The 24,187-nt window shown below is 35.0% G+C and overlaps 2 protein-coding genes across 3 annotated transcripts in view; one reads left to right on the top strand and one right to left on the bottom strand.

The window, feature by feature from the left end:
* The window catches only part of LOC118193574 (NAD(+) hydrolase sarm1-like), a 302,001-nt gene extending 300,022 nt beyond the window's left edge, over window positions 1-1,979 (bottom strand). For both annotated transcript variants that reach the window (XM_085819393.1, XM_085819394.1), the window contains exon 1: window positions 1,840-1,979. The gene's annotated coding sequence lies outside the window, so the exon portion shown is untranslated. The remainder of the gene's footprint in view (window positions 1-1,839) is intronic.
* A 21,712-nt stretch (window positions 1,980-23,691) lies between these two features.
* The window catches only part of Trxr1 (Thioredoxin reductase 1), a 36,789-nt gene continuing 36,293 nt past the window's right edge, over window positions 23,692-24,187 (top strand). Inside the window, exon 1 of the mRNA XM_085819389.1 lies at window positions 23,692-24,031. Coding sequence (XP_085675515.1) covers window positions 23,941-24,031 — 91 coding nt within the window. The 5' untranslated portion in view covers window positions 23,692-23,940. The remainder of the gene's footprint in view (window positions 24,032-24,187) is intronic.

Raw genomic sequence — 24,187 nt, 5'->3', positions numbered from 1 at the left:
TTTTAAATTTTAAAATTAGTTAAGTTATTTGTTAATCAATTTTAACAAATTACATTATTATTTCTTAAATCTAATATTGGCATATTAAGGTAGATATGGTTATAAAAAATACATCTACAGGGGGAAAATATTGTCTTGTATTCAGTGTGACACAGATGTGAATTTATTCAGGATAAGTTGGAAAATTTAATAAAAAAGTAATTGAAAAGAATCTACCAACTGTACATCTACTGATAAATAGTAATGTACCATGACAGTACTTGTGTCTTGATGTGCAATAATTATTTTCATATTATACATTTTTGTGGCAACAGCGCTATATCTCTCTGGAGTTTGGGGTAATGTTTTAGAATTCAAAATACTATATACATAGATACACAATACTATATAGAGAATACTATTCTGAATCCAAAAACTCCAGAGAGAGATATGTCAGTGTTGCTACAAAAATCTATAACATAAAATAATTATTGCTCATCATGATACATTAATATTTTATCAGTAGATCAATTTGAAGATTCTTTTCAATTACATTTTTATTAAATTTTCCAGCTTATCCTGAATAAATTCATGGCTGTGTAGAATAAACACGTCATCTTTAATCATATGAGTATGGGTCTTTCCTAAAAACTTTATTCTTAAATTCTTTCTTATTAGAGCTTATTTTGCTTTCGGCTGATTCGATAAAAGAGAATCCCTTTTGAAACATTTACATACTTCAAAAACATAATATGCTTACTTCAAACGTGAACGCACTTACTTCGAAAACATAAAATATTCGTTTGCAGTCGAATTTCAGATTTAATTTTTATTAAAGCGTGCAATTAATTTTCACTTTTCTTTACTATTCTGAATCAAAATGTTACAAACATTAATATGGTTTAAAACAATTTGAAAAGTACAACATATTCCCAATAAAATTAACATTACAAAATGTTTCACACATAGAAAAAGACAAGATACGTAATTTTAACAAAAAGTAAGAATTTCGAATATTTCTAATGGCTTAACGCTATTTTGAAGTATATGTCTCATCATAAATTAAAACAAACTCTTCGCGTTTGCAAAGCTAAAAATCTGATGTACGATGATTGTACAGCAGCAACTGTACATGATCATTCATCTGATTCTTTAAGTATTTACTCATAAAGAGCAAATACTCAGAAGATAATACCGAAAAACGAATATAACAAATCTATAACCATGAAACTGCATTTGCAAGTATTTTTCGCAAATCGATTTTTAAAAAGCAACAGATTTGAATACTTTAGTGAAAAGTATAATATCTTAAAACATGAATTTTATTTTTCCATTTATTTTACTAGAATATGATTAAAGAATTCTGGGAGGGAAAACGTATCTGCAAAGGAATTTTATCGTCTGCTAAAAATTTTTTAGTTTTCAAATGCTTTTTGAATTACATTCATGTCATATGTACAAAACTTCTTCATAGCTATTTATTTGCGCAATGCTTGAAGGCGTTTACAATTATCTCCTAACAAAAACAATTTGCAGATTCCATAATTATGGGTGAATTTTAAACAAAACTACGGATTTCTGCTTTCCTTCCCTCAAACAAAATTAAAATACAATAAAATCCTTCACCTTCCATCCTACAACAAGATAAAATTAAAATGATATACAGCCATAAAATAACGAAGAAAAACAGACAAACAAACAAACAAAAAAAAATATATATATATATATACATACAGGAGACAAAAAAAAAAAAAAAAAAAAAACCTGCATTCAGTTCATTAACAAGAGAAACATCAAATTCTAAGAAACAAAAAATGCTGTCTTGGTGTCCAAAGTGAAAATATACAAATCTTTACTTACTAAGATCTAAGTTCAGGCTTTACTTTTTGGAACATCTTCAAAGCCTTGACAAAATAAGCTGTTGATAGTAACAGGTGTTCAATACCGACTGCCACATGCTCTTGTTACACAACCGCTAGTCTGCGCTCCTTGTCAAACGACTTCGCGCGAAGATTCGATACATGTCGTACTATGAAGAGGTTTTCAAAATGCCGCTGACCAACGTTAGTGTGCTGCCATCTATTGCATAATTTTGAAATATACATAATAATAATACGAAATATAGATTTCTTACCAAGATTTCTTCGTAGTCACGACTAAGAACAGAAAGAACACACACACATTTTTATATCTCTTAACTTATTTTTAAAACTCAGTAATAATAATTCAATTTCCAAACATCATAAATTAAAATGCTTTTTAAAATATATACACTGGGAATTTGAAAAACATTAAAAAACTTTACGCAAATAAATAATTTTTATGTTAGATTAATTAATTTTTTTACGCTAGGTTAATTTTTATGTTAGATGAATTCCTGTTTTTAATAAATTCATTACTAAAAACAGTTCTGTTTTTCACAGATTTCAGAAAATTATGATTTCAACTGTGATAAAGCATACAACTTTAAGAGTAGTTTTGACGGATGCTTTGAGTGTCTGAAATATCTCGTTCAACAAAAAGAAGACTGCGAAAAAAATTGAGTCTAGGTGATCAAATATAACAGACAGACATATTTAAAGTGTTCACTTTCAGCTCTAGCCAACAGTGACTACAGATGTTGAGGAAAACAGACTCAGAAACTGTAGAAACTGGTGAATCTCAGGACTTAAAAGAGATTATCTCTGGGTGGATCTACTATCTAGAATAATATGTCAATAGATCTAGACCTAGAATCTACTCGTAGAACAAGATATCAATCTCCTGTTCCCTACAGATATATAGATCCTCTTAGGTATATCTAGAGGTATGTCTAGATCCCTAGATCTTGTGTCACAGACTCTCCGATGATTCATTCTTACAGAGTTTCATCAAACCTTCGTTATTGCGTCTTTAGCGTGCTTACTCTCTTTTTTTTTTCTTTTTTCCTAATTCAGAAATGTGAAACGATGCTGTACATACTCTATTTATTTTTTATATGCAATAAATTTATCATATTATATTTGTTTTGATTACGTGTATTTTTTCAGGGCTTAAATTCAGCTATCGAGTACAGAAGTTAGTCTCCCACAAATCTGAAGGAATCGCAGTTTCAATTGCAGTACTAAAGAACATGATTTGCTAGTTGAATGCTTAATTGATAAAGGATTGTCTTCTGTAGGAGGATTCTAAGGCAAACTGGCTCGTTTTACGTTTCATAAGAAGAAACCCACGGAACTCCTAAGCAGCTATCCCGTCCTCAATTTTTTTTTTTTTTAGATTTAACAGAACTCGGAACTAATTGTAAGTATCCAGGGTCTTTCCCATTCTACCATTGGTGAGCCTAAATGAGTTGAATTTCAGTAGTTCTTTATTGAGAAACTGAACTACAAAAACAGTGTAAATTAATATTATTTATATATTATTTTTTAGATGTTAATTCGCCTGCGATAGTAATACCTGAATGTATGTTTCGTCTTTCCCAAGAACAGCTTACTGCAAATGAAATACAAATAAGTTCTTTTAAGAACGAGTTCCGCTCTTTCTTTTTTCACAAATGAGTATTAGAGTTGGAATGAATCCTAAATTTTCTTAAATTCAAATCCTAAAAGATTACTGAATCTTTAATTTTAAAATAATAATAAGGAGAGAAAAGGAAGAAAGAAAGACATTTCTGCATAAGAGTTAAAATATTTTAATTAAAGCAGAATTTGAAATCTGCATTCTTTGGGAAACAAATTTAAGAATACTCTTTGTGTTACGAATTCATTCGAATCCTCGAATTCTAGCAGTCTTACGAAAAATTCGAGATTCCAGCATTAGGTTTTTAACCCGTTATTTCATCATTCGAATCTTTCAAAACTAGAATAAGAAACGTTTTATTTTCCAGAATTTTGAGTTTAATGTTTCAAGTCAAAACTCTGAAAATACTAATTTTATTCACGTCCAAAAGTGTTAAAATAAAGCTCACTTCGTGGTGGCCTTGAAGGCTAACTCTTTTCTGAAGAGAACTGAATTTTCCATGCTTAGTGTTTAACTCTTGAAATAATTGCCTCTTCTATATTTGCTTTGATTTAAAAATATTCTGAGAAAATGCAGAAACTTCATATATGAAGAGTTAACATAACTAAACACTAAATATAGAAAACTAAATTCTGTCCAGAAAATTAGGGAATATCAAAAACTTCTTTGCAGCTTAATTTTTTTTATCATTTTTGAAGCCTGATATGGTGAAAGTGTTTCTGATGTTAGGGGTGCAATTAAGAAAGCTTTACATAGTTTTCTAAAATTTTGAAAGATTTGTTATTTTTTAAGTCTTTAAAGATGCTAGCAAAGAATGTTCTACTATCATTCTATTCTGCTTATATGGTATTTACTCCTTCCTTTTTCATGTCTTCGTGGTGTAACTGGAAGCATACTCGACGCGTATTCGAGAGGTTCACGGTTCAAGTCCCGGAGAGGGCACATCACATTTTTCCTATTTCCTGCGTCAAAAAATCTTAATGACTCTACAAGTGGCACCCTAACTAAAAGGTTTTGGATGATGATTCGTCATCACTAGGATTTGGCGATTGAGTCCCCTCAGCCCAGTCGCCCTTTAAAAGGGAAAGTATATAAGGTATTTTTTCCCTCCTTTCTACATGCCTTCGTGGTATTATAACTGGGAGCATATTCGATGCGTATTCGAGAGGTTTGAGTTTCGGCGAGGGCACTTCTGCTCCGAAAGCAAGTCTGCTGCAAGTCTCCTGCTTCGAAAAATCCTAATTACTCTACACGATATTTACGAGTATTCTTCTTCAGAAAATAAACTATACTCACAACAGACAGATAGCAGAGCCAGAGCAACATGCGGCGAACGAATTAATTAGCTACAAATAATTAGATATTCGTTTTAAAAAAGTAATTATAAAAAATACATATTCATGTAATTATAATTGTTGGTGTGGGAAAATATCGAAAATCATGAATAATGCCATAAAATAATTTGCTTTCTGTTACGGCAGTAATTTCCCTTTTTCACTTTCTCTTGACTTGCTTCAGTCTACTTGGCCCACTTTAATCTCCTCTTTAACAGCTTTCATTTCTTATTTGATGGCACCGTCTATCTTTTCCTTGGATGCAGCAGAGGCAGTCACCACCTGTCTTTTAGTTGCTCTTCCGTCGCTTTTCTCACAGGCATTCAATCCCACTTCTTGCACTAAAAATGTTACGTGCGTGCGGGTTCGAAATAAATTGCTGCACACAGCTGCGATGAAAGGTTAATAAGATTTATTTTATGAAATGAAACTCTTTAGAGATCTGGAACTTTCCACAAAGATAGTAGTACAAATCTTTACAATATCACAGAGTACAAACGGTAGCTACATTTCCAACTATTATGAACGTTAAACAGAACGCAATACAAAGCACAGCTAAAGAGAAAGCTACCCGGAGATATCTCAGTACTCCGAACTCACGATGAGCTAACAGCTAACAACAACAACTACTCACAGCAGATGCTGTCTCCGGGCTTATATAGTTTTCACCGAGATATTTCTAGTACTTTCTGCTTCTTGAAAGTACTAGAAGGCAGTATGAGGGTCGAATTACTGTTACAGCTAGTGTAGTGATGAGTTACATTTATTCACTTACAATACCTATTACGGACCCAAATATCGCCAAATGGTAGCGAAGTTTAGCGACTGTTGGCAATTTCTCCCCAAATTTGTCGACAAAAAACAGTCAAAATCTGTTGCAGCTTGGCGATATCCTGCCAAATTACCGAGGCATTTATTCAATGTTAAATGAACTTGTCCCTGTATTCTTATTTTTTTTTGGGGGGGGGGCATAGCTTTTGTCTCTCAAGTTAAATTATGCAGAAAATACAATTTCGCAATTGATTGCACTGAAATCATCTATCTATATACAATATTTATAACACTATTTACTTGTTATATAGTAGCCTTAATTCAATGTCATTTATCTCTCCTTCCTCCCGCAAAATCGCCACGTAATATGTGATAAATATCGTACAATTTTGAAGCAAATGTACAAAAAATTATCTAATGCGAAAACATATTGCCGTGTCCTCTCAAGTTTGGAATCTCTCTCGAATGCGAGTTTCGCAAGGCACCTAAACTGGCTCTGGGCACACTCCTGCCGCACCAATCGCAGTTTCAAACAGCTCAGAAGTGCATCCTGGGATAAATATCTGCCTGCAAATGCCACGTGAGAAATAATAAAATTCCTGGAGAACTCGGTGTTGCTGATGTACACGTGTATCATTTTATAGCATATTATTTTCATTTTATGTCTCAGGAAAAATAGCTATAACATTATTCCAACATTGCTCTGTAGAAAATGTCAAGAGACCTATGGCCTAGGGATTGTAATACCGGTATACCGAATACCGGTATTTTGAGCCATTTGTACAATTTCGTAATACTGTATTCACAAGTTTAAATACCGCTTTTTCGGTATTTACTAGAGTCTCCATTATATGTTCAGGGGTCGCCAACATACCAAAATAGTATACGTTTTTTTTTTTGTCTGCCTAACGGGCGAAATTAATTAGACTGTGAATACAAAGTTGCATCGTACAGTCTAGAGAAGTGATACAATATGTCAATCATCCAAGGAGGAGGGCCAAAACTGTCCTGTCCTATTACAGCATACAGCGATACTGCACACGCGCAGGATTTGTAGTCTGATATTCGTATCTGTAAAAACAAGGTTGTGGTTGTGAAGAAAGTGCGTAACATTTCAAAAAATTTCGATATTTTTAAAATCGGTGAATTTGTTATTCACACTGTATTTGCATATTATACTTTAGGGTTCAAAATATTTTTCAGATTTTTATGTACTCATAATTATGAATAATATTGGACGAATTGTGAACCATAATAATGAATAACTTTCATGAACATAAAAAATCTGTTGATAATACTTCGGTTTGGTTTCATTATTTATATGATGAAAAGAACATGGTGGCACAATGTAAAAAATGTTCAAGATTTATTAGAGTGAATGGAGGAAGTACAAGCGGACTCCATACACATTTAAAAACGAAAATGATACAAATTTGTTGAAAAGAGGAAAGAAAGTAATTGAAGATACAAATTTAAGCACAGTTTCTAAGCCGAAGTCATCAGGGATTTTAGATTACTTTGAAAAAAAAAAAATGATTTGGATGAAATTATAAGTAAAATGACAGCATTAGATGGTTGCCATTTCGAGTGTTTTGACTTCTATTGAATTAAGAAAATCACTATCTGCCAGAGGTTTTAAAAATCTACCAACATCGATTAACACTGTTATAAACTACAGTAACGGTGTTCGCAATTCTTTGAAACACGAGTAAATAAAATTAAAAGTAAATGATGAAAAATTTAGTCTTACATTTGATGAATGGACAAGGTGTAAGAAATAAACTCTATTTATACAGGAGTAATAGATGTATTATACCAAAAAAAAAAAAAAATAAATAAAGAACAGAAGAACCCAAATACTGTGGATATAGAAGCTTCTGATTCCGACTTTGAAGAGAGGGAGAGTGAAACTGACAATGAAGATAATGACAATGTAATTGTTGAAGATATTGCTAATGACGATGAAAGGGTAAACCTAATGACTCTACAAACTCATCAATAATTGCTTCCTATAATTAATAAAGTTCGAAAAATTGTTAAGATATTTAAACGTTTCCCTACAAAAAATGCTTTATTACAAAAATATATACTAACTGGATGCAAAGATTTTTGAAACTGAAAAATCCAATTCAAAAAGCAATAATCGACTTAAACGTGCAAATTAATTTTTCCGATAGTGAATTCGACTTAATATCCAGTACCAGCTCTACTTCCAATAAAAGTGGCCGTGGAGGCATTAAGTCGGAGAGATTCTAATTTATTAACAGCCAATGTAACAATAAGTTCATGTTACAGTGACTGAAAGAACAGCACACATCACTATCTGAAGAATTATATATTACATTGAAAAATCGCATAGAAGAAAGGCAAACCGAAATAGAAAATGTCTTACGGTATTTACATAATTATAATGATTTTTAAAATGAAAATGAAAAAGAAGAAAAGAGACTGACCAAATCAAATTTGATCAAATTTATAGTAAATTTTCTTAAAATTTTTTACGCACAAACCTATCCACAATCAGAAGAATTCGGTACAGTTATCGAAAATGATGATGACACTAAATGTCGATGTCGATAGTGAAAAGGAATTGTCTATTGAATAAAAATTAGAATTAGCGATAACTAAAAATATTTCAACAAACCAAAATACAATACAAAACTCAGTTATATCTAAAACCATCCAACGAGAAATCGTGTTATTTAATATGAGGGATTTAGAGGTAAATACTTGGAAAAAGTACTACATTGCTGGCCGCCCAAATTGCAACACTAAGAAAGACAAGAGATATCACAACAAAATTTGTTAACATGTTGACCAAGTATCAAATGATTAAATTTATAGACTTCTGTGAAGTGTGGTTCCTTCCAGAATCAGTAGCCAGAGTAGCTGTTCATTGTTGGAGATCACCGCTACCACACTCCTCGGCATTGATTCAAAAAGACTTTGGATGTGTTCTTGGGGTACAGCAGACCTAGCAGCTTCCACACGTTGCCAAATTTGATCCGGTGTGGCAGCTTGGGATGTAATTTGGGTCAATCGTTTCGCAACCGTGGACCGCATGTTTTCTATCGGCGAAAGATCCGGAGAGCGAGCCGGCCAGGGAAGCAATTCAATTTGTGATTGACGAAGAACCCTTGGAACAATGCGTGCCGCGTGTGGTCGCGCATTATCCTGTTGAAATATGGCTGTGGTCAAGCCTTGAAAGTAAAGAAGGACAGCTGACTCCAACACCTCAGAGATGTAGCGCTGGCTGTTTAAAGTACCGGCAATGCGTACTAGAGGAGTGCGAGAGTGATATCCAATACCGCCCCATACCATAATACCCGGTGCAGGACCAGTGTGGCGGTGCATAACGCAGCTCAGCATCCTCTCTCCACAGTGTCTCCAGACTCGAATCCGACTATAGTGGTGTTGCAGACAGAAGCGTGACTCGTCAGTAAAGACAATTTCATTCCATTCTGCCGTCCACATCCTTCTTTCATCGCACCATTGGCAGCGAAGACATCTGTGGATGAGTCAAGGATAGACGATGCAATGGACGTCTTGCGGACATACCACTCTGTTATAAACGGCGTCGAATGATACGCACAGACACTAGATGATGCGTTACAGACTGAATGGGCTGTGCTATGGTTCGTGATGTAACTGAGCGATACGTCACTGCCATGCGCACAATGTTCCTGTCATCACGTGAAGTGGTGCACTGAGGAGGATGCGATCGAACACGTCGATCCGTCGTACCCTCCTGCATCCAACGGCCACATATCCGCATTACAGTTGTTTGGTTTCGTCCAACACGACTACCGATTTCCCTGAAAGATAATCCACACTCTCGGTAGGCCACTATCCTTCCTCTGTCGAACTCGAATACTTGATTAAACGATGATCGCTGTTTACTACGAGGCATAATTGATCGTTTTTTGAAAAAACCACAAGAAAAACACAATTGCCGAACTTTGAAATCGTCGAAAACTCCAAGCCTTAAATAGCGCTTTGAAGTGGTGCCACAGGTGCGCGTGATGTGCGTCTACGCTGAAATTCTAATCATTTGCATATCTCACCTCCTCTAATGCATGTTGTAAATTTCATGTTATTTGCATGCTTCCTTCAGGGTGTTGCATTTACGGTGGCCAGCAGTGTATATCGAGAATTGCTAACAGTATAAACTAGCGTAGATGCTGAAAGAACGTTTTCGACAGCTGGTAATTTTTGCACAAAATTACGTTCCAGACTTAATGGCAGTGCAATTGATGCATTATGTATGTAAGATCACATTCCAAAAATGTGTAATAGTAGCACAGACTGAATATTGATATTTACACTTTTTGTGGTTTGAATACATAAGGTGTTCCTTGTTTCTTTACTTTTTTGTGATTTTTTGTACACTGTTATAATTTATAAGTTACAAATTATTTTTTGTGATATTTTCTCTTTCTAATAAAACTAGCCAAAAAAAAAACCAAAGAAACGCCTTTTTTTTTTTTTTTTTTTTTTTTTTTTCTTTCTCTAAAATTCCTACTCTCGGTATCCCGGTAGTAGAAATTAAAACCGGTATTCCGGTTTTAAGATCTAAAAAATATCGAATTACCGATATTGATGAACCTTTGATCCGAAACTGCATAGTATGGCCATTCTTAATAACCTAGTGTAGATGCCATTTTACTTTCTAATAATTTGACATTTGTCTTTTGGTATAATTGATTTTCCGATTGATTATTCTGATTCCATTTACCTTGTGCGGCTATTCTTTATATGCCATGTTATTCCTCCTTCAAGAGCTTCCCGGTGTATTTGGTGTTGGAGTATTGAGAATATGGCAAAGCACATTAGGGCTATCTGCCTAAGGGGAAGGATGCCTTCGTGGAGGACTTTCTAAGGGAAACTGGCTCGTATACACGTTACACATAGGGAAAACCACGAAAACGCCCATGCAGCCAGCCCGTTCGTGGGATTCGAACCTTGGACCGAACTACCAGTGTTCAGCGATTTTACCGCTCAGCCGCTGGTGGGACAAGAGCGTCCCGGATAAGTGTGTTTTAATAACGAACCTGGTTGAATCTTTCGGGGGCTTGAACTCTTGCCACAGAACTGTGGACCGTGTCTAAGCTTTCTCGTTAGCTCGGTCATCTTTTATTTTTTCGTATTCTGTCAAGTGTTGTCATGCTAGTAAACTATCATAGCAGTGAACTAATTTTGAAATTTAGTGTTTCATATCCAAATCACTCGAACCTGTGGATAGTTAGAAATTTTATAATCAGTTTCAAAAGCGATTTGGCCATGTGCCTGAGTACTCTGATTTAGCTATTCAACCCCTCAGTTTGTAGTACTAACAAAAATGAGTATATCTCAATAAATCTGCAATCTTTCGTCAGCTTTCTTCCGTGCAACTTCCCTGCTCTGTTGCGTCGCCTTTATCCTCCCTCTTCTCATCATCACCTTCCTCCTTTCCAATGCATGGCCAACTATTTCGTTCACATCTATAGAGAGCGTGAAGAGAATAGAACTGTCTACATCCTTTCAAGTCCGCAATTCCTCTTTACCAATTTTCTCCGTTAATTCACTGATATCAGGCAAATATTTACATCTTTATGTGATGTCAGATGAAGAAGACGGCAGAAGACTCGTGGTGGCCATAACAGATTTCTTTAGAAAGCAGTTACAGAGATAACTTTAAAATAGCCATAGATTGCTTAGGAAAGGCATATAGCTTAGAAAACAATGATTACACATTATTGTGCTTTTCCAGACCGCTTTAAGAGATGTTTGTTCAAGTGGCAAATCCTATCCCCATTAAAGCTAAGTTGAAAGCTGATGAATACAAAAGAGAAGGGAATAGGAAAGTAGTACCAGGTTAGAGATCCAGGAAGCTCTGGACTTGTATACCACGGCTATAGAGCTAGACAAATAGAACGCAATTTGCTATTGCGGTAGAGCAGGAGCAAGAACTGAGCTTAGGAATTTTTTCATTGCTATGAAAGACTAGATTCGTCGTCACCAAATTTCCCCGAATATGTAATTAAATGCAAGATATCGACCACGGTTCCTGAACTTGTCTCTCAAGATGAGGACGAAATAATCGGACGTGATTAAAGATGATGATCTGGAGGAAGAGGATGTTAACGACCAGTAGAAAAGAATGTTACATAAAAGCTAGCTGACGAAAGATAGCAGATTTGGCTCTACTCTTATATACGCCCTAAGATCACCAAAGTGGCGATATGTGTTCTGCGCTGGTTTTTGGCGCGATTGCGTGCTGTAGGATGGTTTGGGGGAATATGCTGTTTGTATGGCAACCCTTTTGACGTTGAAACTTAATTCTTTTGCTGCAGTGGTTTAATTGCTCGTTGGTTCGTGTCGTGCGTGTTTTGAATGTTGCAATGAGAGACGTGGTGGCAAGATTTCAGTCGCGTATTTTAGAATGTGTGCAAAGTAAATGTAGTATTAAAAATTACGATGTTAGAGTTGTTAACGAGTCTTTTGTTCACGGGTGTTTGTATGCGGATTGAAATTCAATTTTAGAATTTCTGAGGGAGTCGGAACTTTTAAAACGGAGTTTGGCATGTCCGAAATGCGGAGCTGATATGAGAACTCGGACGAAGAATGGTGTTTCTGATAGACTTGTGTGGGTTTTGTTGGTAAAGTATGTGGCTGTCAGCGGAGTTTAAAATTTGGATCGTGGTTTCCATGCTTAACGAAAAGTTAACTTTGGAGGAAGTTTTTATCATTACTTTCGAAATTTTGAATCGCAGAAAGACATGTGATGTAACAAAATCGTGGCATTTTTGTTCACAGACGTTGTGTGACTGGCGAAAATTTATTCACGAATATATTATTGCATTTTATTTTATTGTTTTTATTTTGTAGAATGTTATGTTCATTGTTTTTTTAATATGAATTTCTGTTGTTATTTCAATTGTTTGTAATTTACTTTAGTTTATTTTGTTGATTTGGGCACAATACCTAGAGTGTGCGATTCGTAGATGTTTTCTTAAGTTTAATAGAAAATAATAGAAAAACACAACCAACGGACTTGCTACTGTTTTACAAATGGCTTCACAAAACATAAATAATTAAGTTCTAGACCAGGGGTTCTCAACCAAGAAGTTCCCTCCACCTATTCCAAGAAGAAATAGGTGAGTCTTTTATTTACCTGTTACGTGTTTAGTTTTAGTTTATGAATATAAATGTATTTTTATTCAAGTTTCGGCATTCATCAACATTTTCTTATAAAGCACATTAAAAAATAACCCCCATAAAATAATCTAAATAATAAATAGTTAAATTAATGTAGACGTATTTTTCGAGTTTTCGAAAGGCTGAGAACCATTGTTCTAAACGTATATATTCAATTATCCAGAAAAATCTCTTATCTGGAATTACTGAGGTCCTATTGTTGCCGATTAAGAGACATTCTACTAAACATGGTTTGTCCGGAAAAGTGTAGGGCTGAATAAATTTTTTAATTGTTCACAATTTTGACAAATCGAATTTATAGTTTTCAATGTATGTCCCTTCTGCAATAACAGTGTTTCCAGCGACTCTGCCAATCACTGAAACCTTCCTGCATCGCAAAAACTGGAATGCTCCTTAGCTCTCTCCTTACAGAATCTTGAATGTCCTGAAGCGAGCCGTGGTGTCGTCCTTTCATGACCCTTTTCAGTCGACGCCAGAGGAAAAAGTCTGGGCTGTAGGATGGCTGGGGAAGCTGTGTGATGCCATGTTCGGTCAGGAAGTCCATGACAGCAAAGGCGGTGTGGCTCGCCGCATTCTCGTGATGGAGCTTCCATGATCCAGCGATTGCTGGGCGGATGAGGGCGATTTGTTTTCTGAGTCTGAGGTAGTCAGAGTTCCAAAGATTTCGCCTTTTTCGTCACTTTTTGCTGTTGAAAGGCTTCCTGATTGTTGCTCATCTTCGACTTGCTCTCTTCTCTCTCGAAACAATTTGTGCCACACAAAAACAATTGATGGGCCCATGGCATCACTCCCATAAGCGGTCTTGATCATATAATGGGTCTCACTCGCAGTTTTACCTAGTTTGACGCAAAACTATACCACGTAACATTGCTCTAACGAACGCTTTAATTGGGGAGATGACAAAGCACAATGAAAGGGGTTCACCTTAAACTCGATCTATATTTCGTGAAGGCTTGGAGATGACTGGCGTCTCCAAGATCCCCCTCAACCCACCCAGTGTAATACCATCCCTCTCCTTCACCACGTTTCGGCGGGGAAACTATCAGTCCTAAAACTTCCCAAACAAACCCTGTATTTCAAAACTTTTATTTTTTTTAGGTACAACCGGAAAAATTTAGATTATGCCCGTAAAAAAGTTTTTTATTTATTTATTTATTTTTTTTTTCAGTGGTATCTGTTCAAATGCAACACTATTCACAAAGCCTACAAACAGTTTCTTCTAGGGTTTGCTCCAAGAAGAAACGTAGGGTTATAGAATCTTGCGGTTGGCGACTTCTGCTTTATCGTCTTTGCTGTTTGTTTATGAGCACGGTATACCAAAGAGCATCCATATAAAAACAGCATATACCGGAATAAAATGTAATTTTAGTTATATTTCTTCATAATTTAAGTAAAAAGAATAGGTACCCGATGCCCGTAAATTTTTATTAAGTGTTTTGATTTGATTTATTTTATTATATTTTCCTATTCCCCACGATGTTCAGAAATGGTTTACTTTACACCTTGCATACCGCTTGTTTATGTTGCTTGAAAGTAATCTATTTTCTTTTCCTTCTGCACTTTCATTGACGCTAAAATTACCATAGTCATATTGAATTCCATTCCGGCTCTCTATTCAACATATATATGTTAGACAAGATACCATCATAAGCCTAAGCGCATGATGGTACGATTAAGGAATTCTTCAGCTACTAATAAAAGCTTCATTTATAATGTGACAGGCTATCCAAGAAATATAAAATATGTTATAACATAATGAACAGGATTACTAAACTTTTGTCATGCATTTCTTAGTTTAATGCGTATTTCTCCAATAACATGATATTCATCTTTTCTCACTGCTGAGTACTTTCATAACATAGTTGTACTATAGTAATCTGAATTGAAATGATAGTGGCAAATTAGTGGAAAAGACCTTCACAACTTGTTTAGAGTGGCAGTGTAACTTTGCAGTTACAAGATATATCTCCTTAAGCATTGCTACATGCCAAACTAAACATATTTATCAGTATATTTGAAGCTCTGACATATGTTAATGTAATTAACGCATTTAATTTTTTTAGAGTTTGTTATATTGAAATAGTTATAGTAATAGATACATGCAATAAATTTGTGTGCTTTTAGGCATATTTAATCTTCTCACGTTTTACCAAGTACGAATCTTCCCGCCTTCTTGTTAGAAAGCGGTCTCACCTTCCGTGCTATGGGGTGTTCTGCAGTTCCTTCGTACGTGGCCTTCACGACCATAGTTCTAGCATTTTAGGGTCGGTTTGTTGCCTCTCTTATTCTAACTTAAGGCACTGACTTGTCTGGTTAACCATCTAGACAAGGAGTCACTTCTCCTGGGCTTGAGCAGCTCTGATTAAGCGGCGGTATCTACAAGTTGCTTACTGAGCTGCCTCGAATTTCATGGTGTATACTAAAGCACTTTTTAGAACTTTGACATCCGCCGTTCGCAGGGCTTTCTGTATCTCAGGATACAACAGATGTGTATCCTGAGATATATCTGTATTGAATTTCAATTAACAGAAGGCATATACGGTTAAAGTTACATATAAAGGCTGGATACGGTTAGAGTTACATAGGTATTTAGGCCAATTACAGCTATACAGAGACTAGACTAAAATGGTCTTAGATATTTCTGTATAGGTCTTAGATATTTCTAGATATTTCTGCATCTCAGGATACAGAGTGGCAACAAACCGAACCATCGACAAAGTACTGAAGGATCAGGATTTCGGTTTTTTCTGAAGTGCAGTTCGAAAAAGAGAGATGAGAGAGTCTTTCACCATCCGTTGGCGAGCTCCTGGAGCGTTTCCGTAGGCTTCTGCTGGCAAAATTTCAAGTGAAGCTTGCTATAGTCTTTTAAATACTTCTCGCCAAAGAGCCGACATAGCTGTGAAGTCTAATCTCTGGCTTACGCGAGCAGTTAAGGAGGAAATCTGCCTCACCAGTTCATACAAAAGCGAAAGGCCTTAACTTGGCCATCCATTTACATCCGCCACTATAGAAATATAGTCTTAAATAATTTTCACCAGGCCACCAGAAACCTCCAGTATCTTCCATCCCTCGAAATTAACGGAAGGCATATAAGGTTAGAGTTAGATATAAAGGCTGGATACGGTTACAGTTACATAGGTATTTAGGCCAATTACAGCTATACAGAGACTAGACCAAAATGGTCTCCAAGACTGGCAATAAAAATTAGCAGCCAAAGCCATCGTCACCTTGGCGATTCTCACCAATTTAGAGAGATAACCATTTACTTCAATGATAAATGGACTTGCCCCTGTAATCTTATTTTTCCGGCAAAACTTTGCATTTATTAAGGCCGTTCATGTTACATTATACATAATTCCTGACTACCTTTGCTTCTGTATCTGATCATTCCTGGAATCAATAAAAGTTTTTGTCAAAATCGATGTCAAACTAAGTTTTTTTTTTTTTTTTTTTGCTTAATACTAAATTTTATATTGGCGTGTTTCATTTCATTATCCATTAATGTTTGAAGGCAGATGATGGTCTGGACTATCCATTAAAAAATATAAATACGTGTTTAGGGTATCAGGGAAAGGATAACCACAAAAAGGTACTAAGGTATTCTGAAAGGGGGCACCAAAAATTTCTTATTACTGGTTTTATCATGGAATTCATCATGCACTTAAACCAAAGCCGTGAGAAAGATAGAATGAAGAAAAACTGGCGTAAACTTATTGGGGGAACCAAAGAATGAAAAAAAAAAAAAAACTGGTGTAACATATAGGGGGGAACCAAAACCTTCCTCTTGAAGTTTTAGTTCGGCCCTGGGAACAGTGAATTTGCTTAGTGTTTAATATATTCCTAAATTCTCTGGCTATTTAAATTTCTTCATTGAAACATTCTGTAACTGCATAAATATTGCTGGTTTTACATAAGTAATTAATTAGATAATAGAAGCATTAAATAAATAATAAACAATAAATTAGTTGCATGAAAACATGAAGACCAGTCTGATGCCAATCTGATGAAACAATAATTCAAGGTTTAGTCACAGAATGCCTGTTATAATAGAATAAATGTATGTAATCATTATAAAAATAAAAATATTAATCATGGTAAGTATATCAATTACAGGCAAAATAGATAGAAGCTCATTAAACATGATTGATTCATTTCTAAAATTTTAAAATATGTAAATAGAAACACTGAGGATATTTATTAACCGATTTATATTAAACAACATATTAAAAACTAAAGTAGTGTAAGAAACAATATAAATATAGCAAGTAAACAGCCAATTAAATAGAAATAATTGCATGTAGTGTAATTTTGTCTTAAAAATTAGATCAAGCCACTGCAATGAAAGGCACTGCTGAATATACACTACAATGAGTTATTATGGATGACATACAGGGTGTCGTGAACATTGTGAGTTTAAGAGAAAATAATGAGCGGTTTGTTAAAATTTAGATCAGATGAAAGATCTTTTAATATATAGCATTTTAATACTATTTAGCACAGTGTAATAAGTTCATTTTACAGTACGCAACATCCTCAAAAATGATCGTTACAACGCAGTTCAATCATCCATCTTTTGAACAACAATCTCTCTCGTTGCCATTCCGTAACAGAGAAACTTACCTCTCATGGAGTTCGATAGTGGCGCGACATTCTCCCCACCTTGAGTTTGGGGATACAAACTCAAAACAGTAATATAATGATAATACATACATACAATTTTGAAATAACAATAACGTACATAATAATAATAGAAATATTTCAAAATATTAGAATGCAAATAAAAATCAATATTTTAGAGTTCAAACACAGAAAGTTCAAAAGTTTGTTTAGAAGTTTATAAATCCAGTCTTTTAACTGGTTTTATTTTTCGTCCTGAGCGAGACACGCGAACAGTTTCATTAGAGTCAGTATTAAGCTCAGGATTTTCAGCTACCACTTCCGGAACCTTCTGAGGTTCCGATACGACTTGCTCGTAATTTGGGGTCAATTCCAAAGGATACAGTCGTTGGATTGGTCTTAATATGTTTCCCTTTTCAGTTCGCAGTTTCACAAGTCTGATGATTCCATCTTTTCCTGGAAAGAGTTCCAGTACTCTCCCTAGCAGCCAATGGAGTCTTTTTTTATTATCTGTACCAATTAACACTATGTCACCTACATTTATTTTATCTTCTCTTTTGTTAACTGAAGAACGAAGGAAACCCAGATACTCCCTTTTAAACCTTCGTTTTAGATTTTCACGAACCTTTTGAATATGTCTCCATCTCAAAACAATATTAGTCTTTTCAATTTGATCCAAATCAGGAACATCATTTAATGGAATGTCCTGAAGAAACATTGAGGGGGTCAAGGTCTTCAGATCTTGTTCCTCGGATATGTAAGTTAACGGTCTGCTGTTCATGATAGATTCGCTTTCACAGACGAGAGTCCGCAATTCCTCGTAAGACAAACAGGAGCGTCCAAGATTTTTTCTCAAAAGATCTTTCAAAATCCCAATCAAGCGTTCCCAGAAGCCTCCCCACCATGGAGAGGAGGGTGGGTTAAACTTCCAACGAATTTCGTTGACTCTAAATTCACTTTCAATTGTAGTCCAATCTAATTGTTTCAGAGCATTATTTAGTCCTGTAAAATTAGTACCATTGTCTGAATACATCACAGAAATTCGTCCTCTTCTGGCTATAAACCTACGCATAGCTTGGATGAAGTCGTTGGTACTCAGTGAAGGTATTAGCTCAAGATGGACAGCTCTAAATACGGCGCAAGTAAAAAGTACTATCCACACCTTTTGTTTAGATTTAGTCAACAGAGGTCCAGCTATATCTAGACCTGATACTTGAAAAACTGCTGCTACTTCTGTTCGGTCTTTTGAAAGAGGCGGAAAAGGTACCTCAAGATGTTTTACCTTTTGCCTTTTACATGTTAAGCATTCTTTGATAACACTCCGGACAGTTCTTTTCCCTTTCACTATCCAAAATCTTTCCCGTAAAATAGTCAGTAGAGTTAATGTCCCAGCATGCTTGTTAGCAATATGTTCTTGGGCTATAAATCTTCTCACTGCCAGGTGTTTCGATGGCAGAATTATTGGAGAAATAAAATCTTTCGATTCTTCCTCATTTATCAATCTGGACTTCAATCGTAAAATTCCTTCTTCATCTTCAAATATTAGAAGACCTTTCAAATTTTTTCGTGTTTCTTCATTGGAGTAACATTCCTTTTGTATTACACGGAAAATAGTCCTTTGTGCATTTAACAATTCTTCATTTTGAAGTTCCTTACATTTTCTTAAGTCCTTGGCCTTTGGTTGAAAACGCAGTATCCAAGCCATAACCCTAATCATCTTTGAAAATCTAGAGAATCTTCTGGCTAACTGTAATGGAATTGACTCTAGCTCTGTGTTACTAGCAGAGATGACTGACTTTCGTTTCTCTATCTCTACTTCTTTTTCGTTAATATTTACAGCTGACTTTGGCCACTGCTCCTTCGGATTCTTCAACCAGGCTGGCCCTTGCCACCGCTTGCGTTTCTGAAGTTGCCTAGGTCCACAACCTCTTGACAAAATGTCTGCTGGATTCTGGTCAGTTGAAATATGGAACCAATCTTCCGAAATTGTCAATTTTCTAATTTCACTTATTCTGTTTGTAACGAATACCGACCACTGTTCTCGACGAGTTATCCACACAAGAACTGTGGAAGAATCTGTCCAAAAGTAAGTCTTGATGTTGGGAAGTTTTAGAGCTTGCTTCACAGAACTAAACAGCCTAGCACCTATGGTAGCAGCCATTAGTTCAAGTCGTGGTATAGTAATAGTCTTCGTTGGAGTTATTCGTGATTTGGCTTGAAGTAATTGAACAGTCACTGAACCCATACTGGATTCACTTCTTAAGAAAATGCATGCCGCATAAGCTGTCTTGCTGGCATCGACAAAAGTATGGATACTTAAATTGGATTCCTTCATCACACCTAACCATCTTGGAATTTTTATATTTTTGAGGTATTTCAGTTGTTTTCCCCATTTTAAAAAATTCTTCTTTATTTCATCATTCACTTCACCATCTCATGATTCTTTGCTCTTCCAAGCGACCTGCAGCAAAATCTTAGGCTGAATCATAACAGGTGCAAGGAAACCTATGGGATCAAATACTCGACTAACTAGTGAAAGCATTTTCCTTTTAGTTACTTTTTCTCTTTCATCAAATTTCAAAAATTCGGTGTCTATTTCTAAGGTATCTAAATCTTTGTCCCAAACCAGTCCTAATACCGGTGATGTTTTACTTTCTGAAAATGCAGGAATGCCAGAACTTTCCCATCCTCTGAGATCAAACATTCCTTCTTTCATTACATTAGTTGCAGATTCGATGAATATTTCTAGTTCGTCATTATTTTGTACACTAGTTACGCAATTATCGACATAAAAACTATCTTGTAATTTTTTAAGAAATTCTTCAGAATATTTTTCTTTCCACGTTTCTTTGGATAAATGATGGTCAATAACCGCCATCAGCAAAAATGGACTACAAGTAATGCCAAATACCACACGGGTGTGACGAAATGTCTTCACTCTACCATCATCATCATACCAAAGAAATCGTAAAAAATCTCGATCTCTTTCATTTAGAGATATCTGTACAAAAGCTCTTCTGATGTCTGAAATCACACCAATTTCATGTAAGCGAAATATTGCTAGAACAGACGGAATAGTTTCAATCAAATTAATTCCAGTCTCTAAGCAATCATTTAGAGATGGCTGATTAGAAAGCTTTGCCGAAGCATCAAAAACGGGTCTAATTTTCATGGAAGATAGTGAGGACGTTTCCTTAATGACTGGACGATGTGGGAGGTAATGAACAACGGGTAAAGACAACTCCTTTTGGGGAACTTCTTCAATCACTCCTTCCTGCAGCCATTCATTAAAGACTTCATGATACCTTTCACGATATCCGATTTTTTCCAACTTCGTAGTAGATTCGAGTATTTTCAAAGATAGGTCATAATTGTCAGGTAAGACTGCATGCTCAATCTTCCAAGGCATATCAACCTCGTATCTACCATTTTCTAATTGACGAACTGTTTCTTGGAAATGAACCATAATAGCTCTTCTTGACTCTTCTTTAGTTTTTTGTTCAACAGGATCTCGGATACCCTGTTGATAATAATTCTAAGTCTCACAACGATGAAATAGGCAGGTCTTCTTGAGATAACATAGAAATTATAGTCATATTTACATTGTGCTGATGTTCGGATTGAGGTACTTTACCCATCAAAGTCCAACCCAATTTTGTTTCTATAGCCACTAAACCTGTTCTTAGTTCTTCTCGTTTGCCAGTAAATAACTTCCCTGCAACGTTTGACCCTAACAGTACTTCAATAGGGCCTGTATTCCCTTGGGTATCGGTTAAGCGTATTCCCTTATTTCCTAATTCGCGAATCCAAGAACCGTATCTTATGCTTGAAATATCATTACAAATAACATCATGGTCTACAGCATCTAATTTACACGAATATTTACCATCAAGGCTACTCAAATAAATCTTGTAACATTGATGTTTATAAATTTCAGTTTTCTTTCCACCAAATAAAGAGTGACTAAATTCTTCCTCCCATTGCAAGTCAAAACCCATTTCTTCTGCAGTAGACTTTAAAACATAACTTTTTGAGCTACCCGTATCAATCATTAATCTAACTTTACACCTTTTATTCTTACCCTCTATGTTCACAACTAGGGTCTGAAGGAAAACTTCATTCGTAGCACGCGAATGCAAAGAATCGATTGTTTTCTCTTTTATCTCATCATTTTCCTGGTTATGCATTTCACTAGACTTATTACATTCAAGACTAGGACAAAAAAATTTCAAATGCCTTTTTGAACAAATCTGACACTTAACACTTGATCGACACTGGTTACTGAGGTGACCTTTAACCAAGCATATTCTGCATAAACCTTTCTTTTTTACCGCAGACATTTTTTCATCTAACGGAATATAAAACGCCTTTTTACAATTACGCGTTTCATGATCTTTTAAACAAAACGAACAAGAAGGTATTGCTTCATGATTCATCAAATCCGACGCGGAAGAAATATTTTGGCTAGTTGCCAAGTGCTTACGATCAGACTTAGAAAAAATATCCGCTCTGCTTAATTTTATTTTTTCTTCTGACTGAACTTCGCTTTTCAGAAATTCAATTATTGCATCAAGACTCGAAATGTTTCGTTCAGATTCAGTAATTTTTCGTTGTCTTTCAAACGATCGCATTACGTGAATAGGAATAGCACTTTCCACAAGAGGATATAAAATTGTTCCACACTGATCATTCGTTACACCAAGACTGCTCAGGGCTCTAAGTTGTGTTGAAAGTTTGTTATACAAACTACTCAAAGAATCCTGCTTCCTTTTCGCTGCGTTATCCAAAACAAGTTTTATTAACTCTCGAACATAAAGTAAATTAAAAGTTCTTTACGCCCATATCTCTCAGTAAGGCTTTCTATAGACAAAGGATAATTGTCGTTCGTCACCGGAAAAGATTCTACAATATCTCTAGCTTCTGATTTAATTTTTGTTGACTGTATCAAATAATGGAATTTGTCTGCATTCGTTAAGTTATTATTTTCATGTATGTTTTTAAACTGATTCCAAAACGTAAGCCAATTTTTTAAATCACCTGCGAACTTATAAAGTTCTACTTTCGGTAGGCGTTGGCACAAAGTTTTACATGTATTTTCATCAGTAACTAATTTCTGACTACTCTCTGACGATGTATTTTGGATTTCGTTTAATTTACTCTTAATATTATCGAGAAATCGTTCCGATTTTAACTGTATCCTAACAGCCTTCTCTCGATAGTCCTCTGTTATTTCAAATTCTGTTTCGAATTCTTTATCATCAGTTATAGTATCTAAATAAGCACCATGCCTCAATTCTAATGTTTCTGCCTTTTTCTTGAACAAATAAAAGCACATTTCTGCTTCTTCATAATCAACATTATCATCATTTAAAAGATCATCTAGTCTTTTATATGCTTTAGTAAAAGCTGAACGTTGCGCAGTTTTGTTTCTTTTCATCACTTCCATTTTGTCTTAAGTTTAAAATATTCAGATAAAAATTAGGCAAGAAAAGTATTTTAAACTTCAGTAAAACAATAATCAATAACTTCAAAACGGAAGTATAAGGTAATCAACTTACCCTATCTATTCTTTCATTCGACATGTTTCCAACAAACACGCCCACCCGGGGCGCCAGAAATGTCGTGAACATTGTGAGTTTAAGAGAAAATAATGAGCGGTTTGTTAAAATTTAGATCAGATGAAAGATCTTTTAATATATAGCATTTTAATACTATTTAGCACAGTGTAATAAGTTCATTTTACAGTACGCAACATCCTCAAAAATGATCGTTACAACGCAGTTCGATCATCCATCTTTTGAACATTAATCTCTCTCGTTGCCATTCCGTAACAGAGAAACTTACCTCTCATGGAGTTCGATAGTGGCGTGACACAGGGTGTTTCAGTTAGGACCTCTAACTCTGAAAATAAGTAACTTGGAAACAATGGTAGATAGAAGAATGAAATAAGTGTGATGCTTATTAAAAAACGTAAGAATATTATACAGAAACTTAAAAAAAAATAGTTATTAATTGTGCATATAAATGGCGCTGTTAGTGGCATTAACATAAGAATGCTGTGTATAGTGGCTAATGAAAACTCACATCAAAAGTGATTAGGACCATAAATATTTTTTCTCTATATAATCTCAGCCGTATTTAATTTTCACCCACTTTTTTACCTGGCTTTAAACATTTTTGTATCAATAGAAATTATTTTTCTCTCTATTTCTATTTGCCTTTCCTTCGCACCTAAACTTGAAGTTTAGCCCTGCGAGCAAAAAGACTTAACGAATGCAAAACGTAAAATCTGTGTACTTTTTCTAAAGATAATAAAAATTTTTCTCGCACGTGTGTTTTGCTTGCATCCTATTTAAAAGTATTTGAGTCTACACGCAACCTAAACTATTCAAAGTATTATTAATAATAATAAAAGACACATTTAATGGTTTATAGGTTTGTTTGGCTGTAACCGCGAAAGTTTAGGAGCAGACGACAGGGGGTTACGTTTAGTTATGTTGGTAGTTAAATTGCTTTTAAGTCATCATTAAATTTTTTTACCATGTTATTTACATATACAAAGTGTGTAAGAAGTTTTTACAAGTACTATAATGCTAATATTAATTTTATATGGGTACGCTTCAGATCGTCTAGTAAGTACTTTTTAATGTTAAGGTTTTAAGATATGTATGTTTGTCTTTTAGAATGAGAGGGTAAATAAAATTTAAGATATTTGTACAGTGGCTCACATTTGTTTTTGGACTCTTGGATTTTTGAAGCTTTTTTGCATAGATGTTGTATTAACTACT

This window comes from Stegodyphus dumicola, chromosome 6, assembly GCF_044657685.1.
Source record: "Stegodyphus dumicola isolate Sdum_Otavi_A_Nest chromosome 6, ASM4465768v1".
NCBI lineage: Eukaryota > Metazoa > Arthropoda > Arachnida > Araneae > Eresidae > Stegodyphus > Stegodyphus dumicola.
This window is presented reverse-complemented; position numbering and strand designations above follow the sequence as displayed.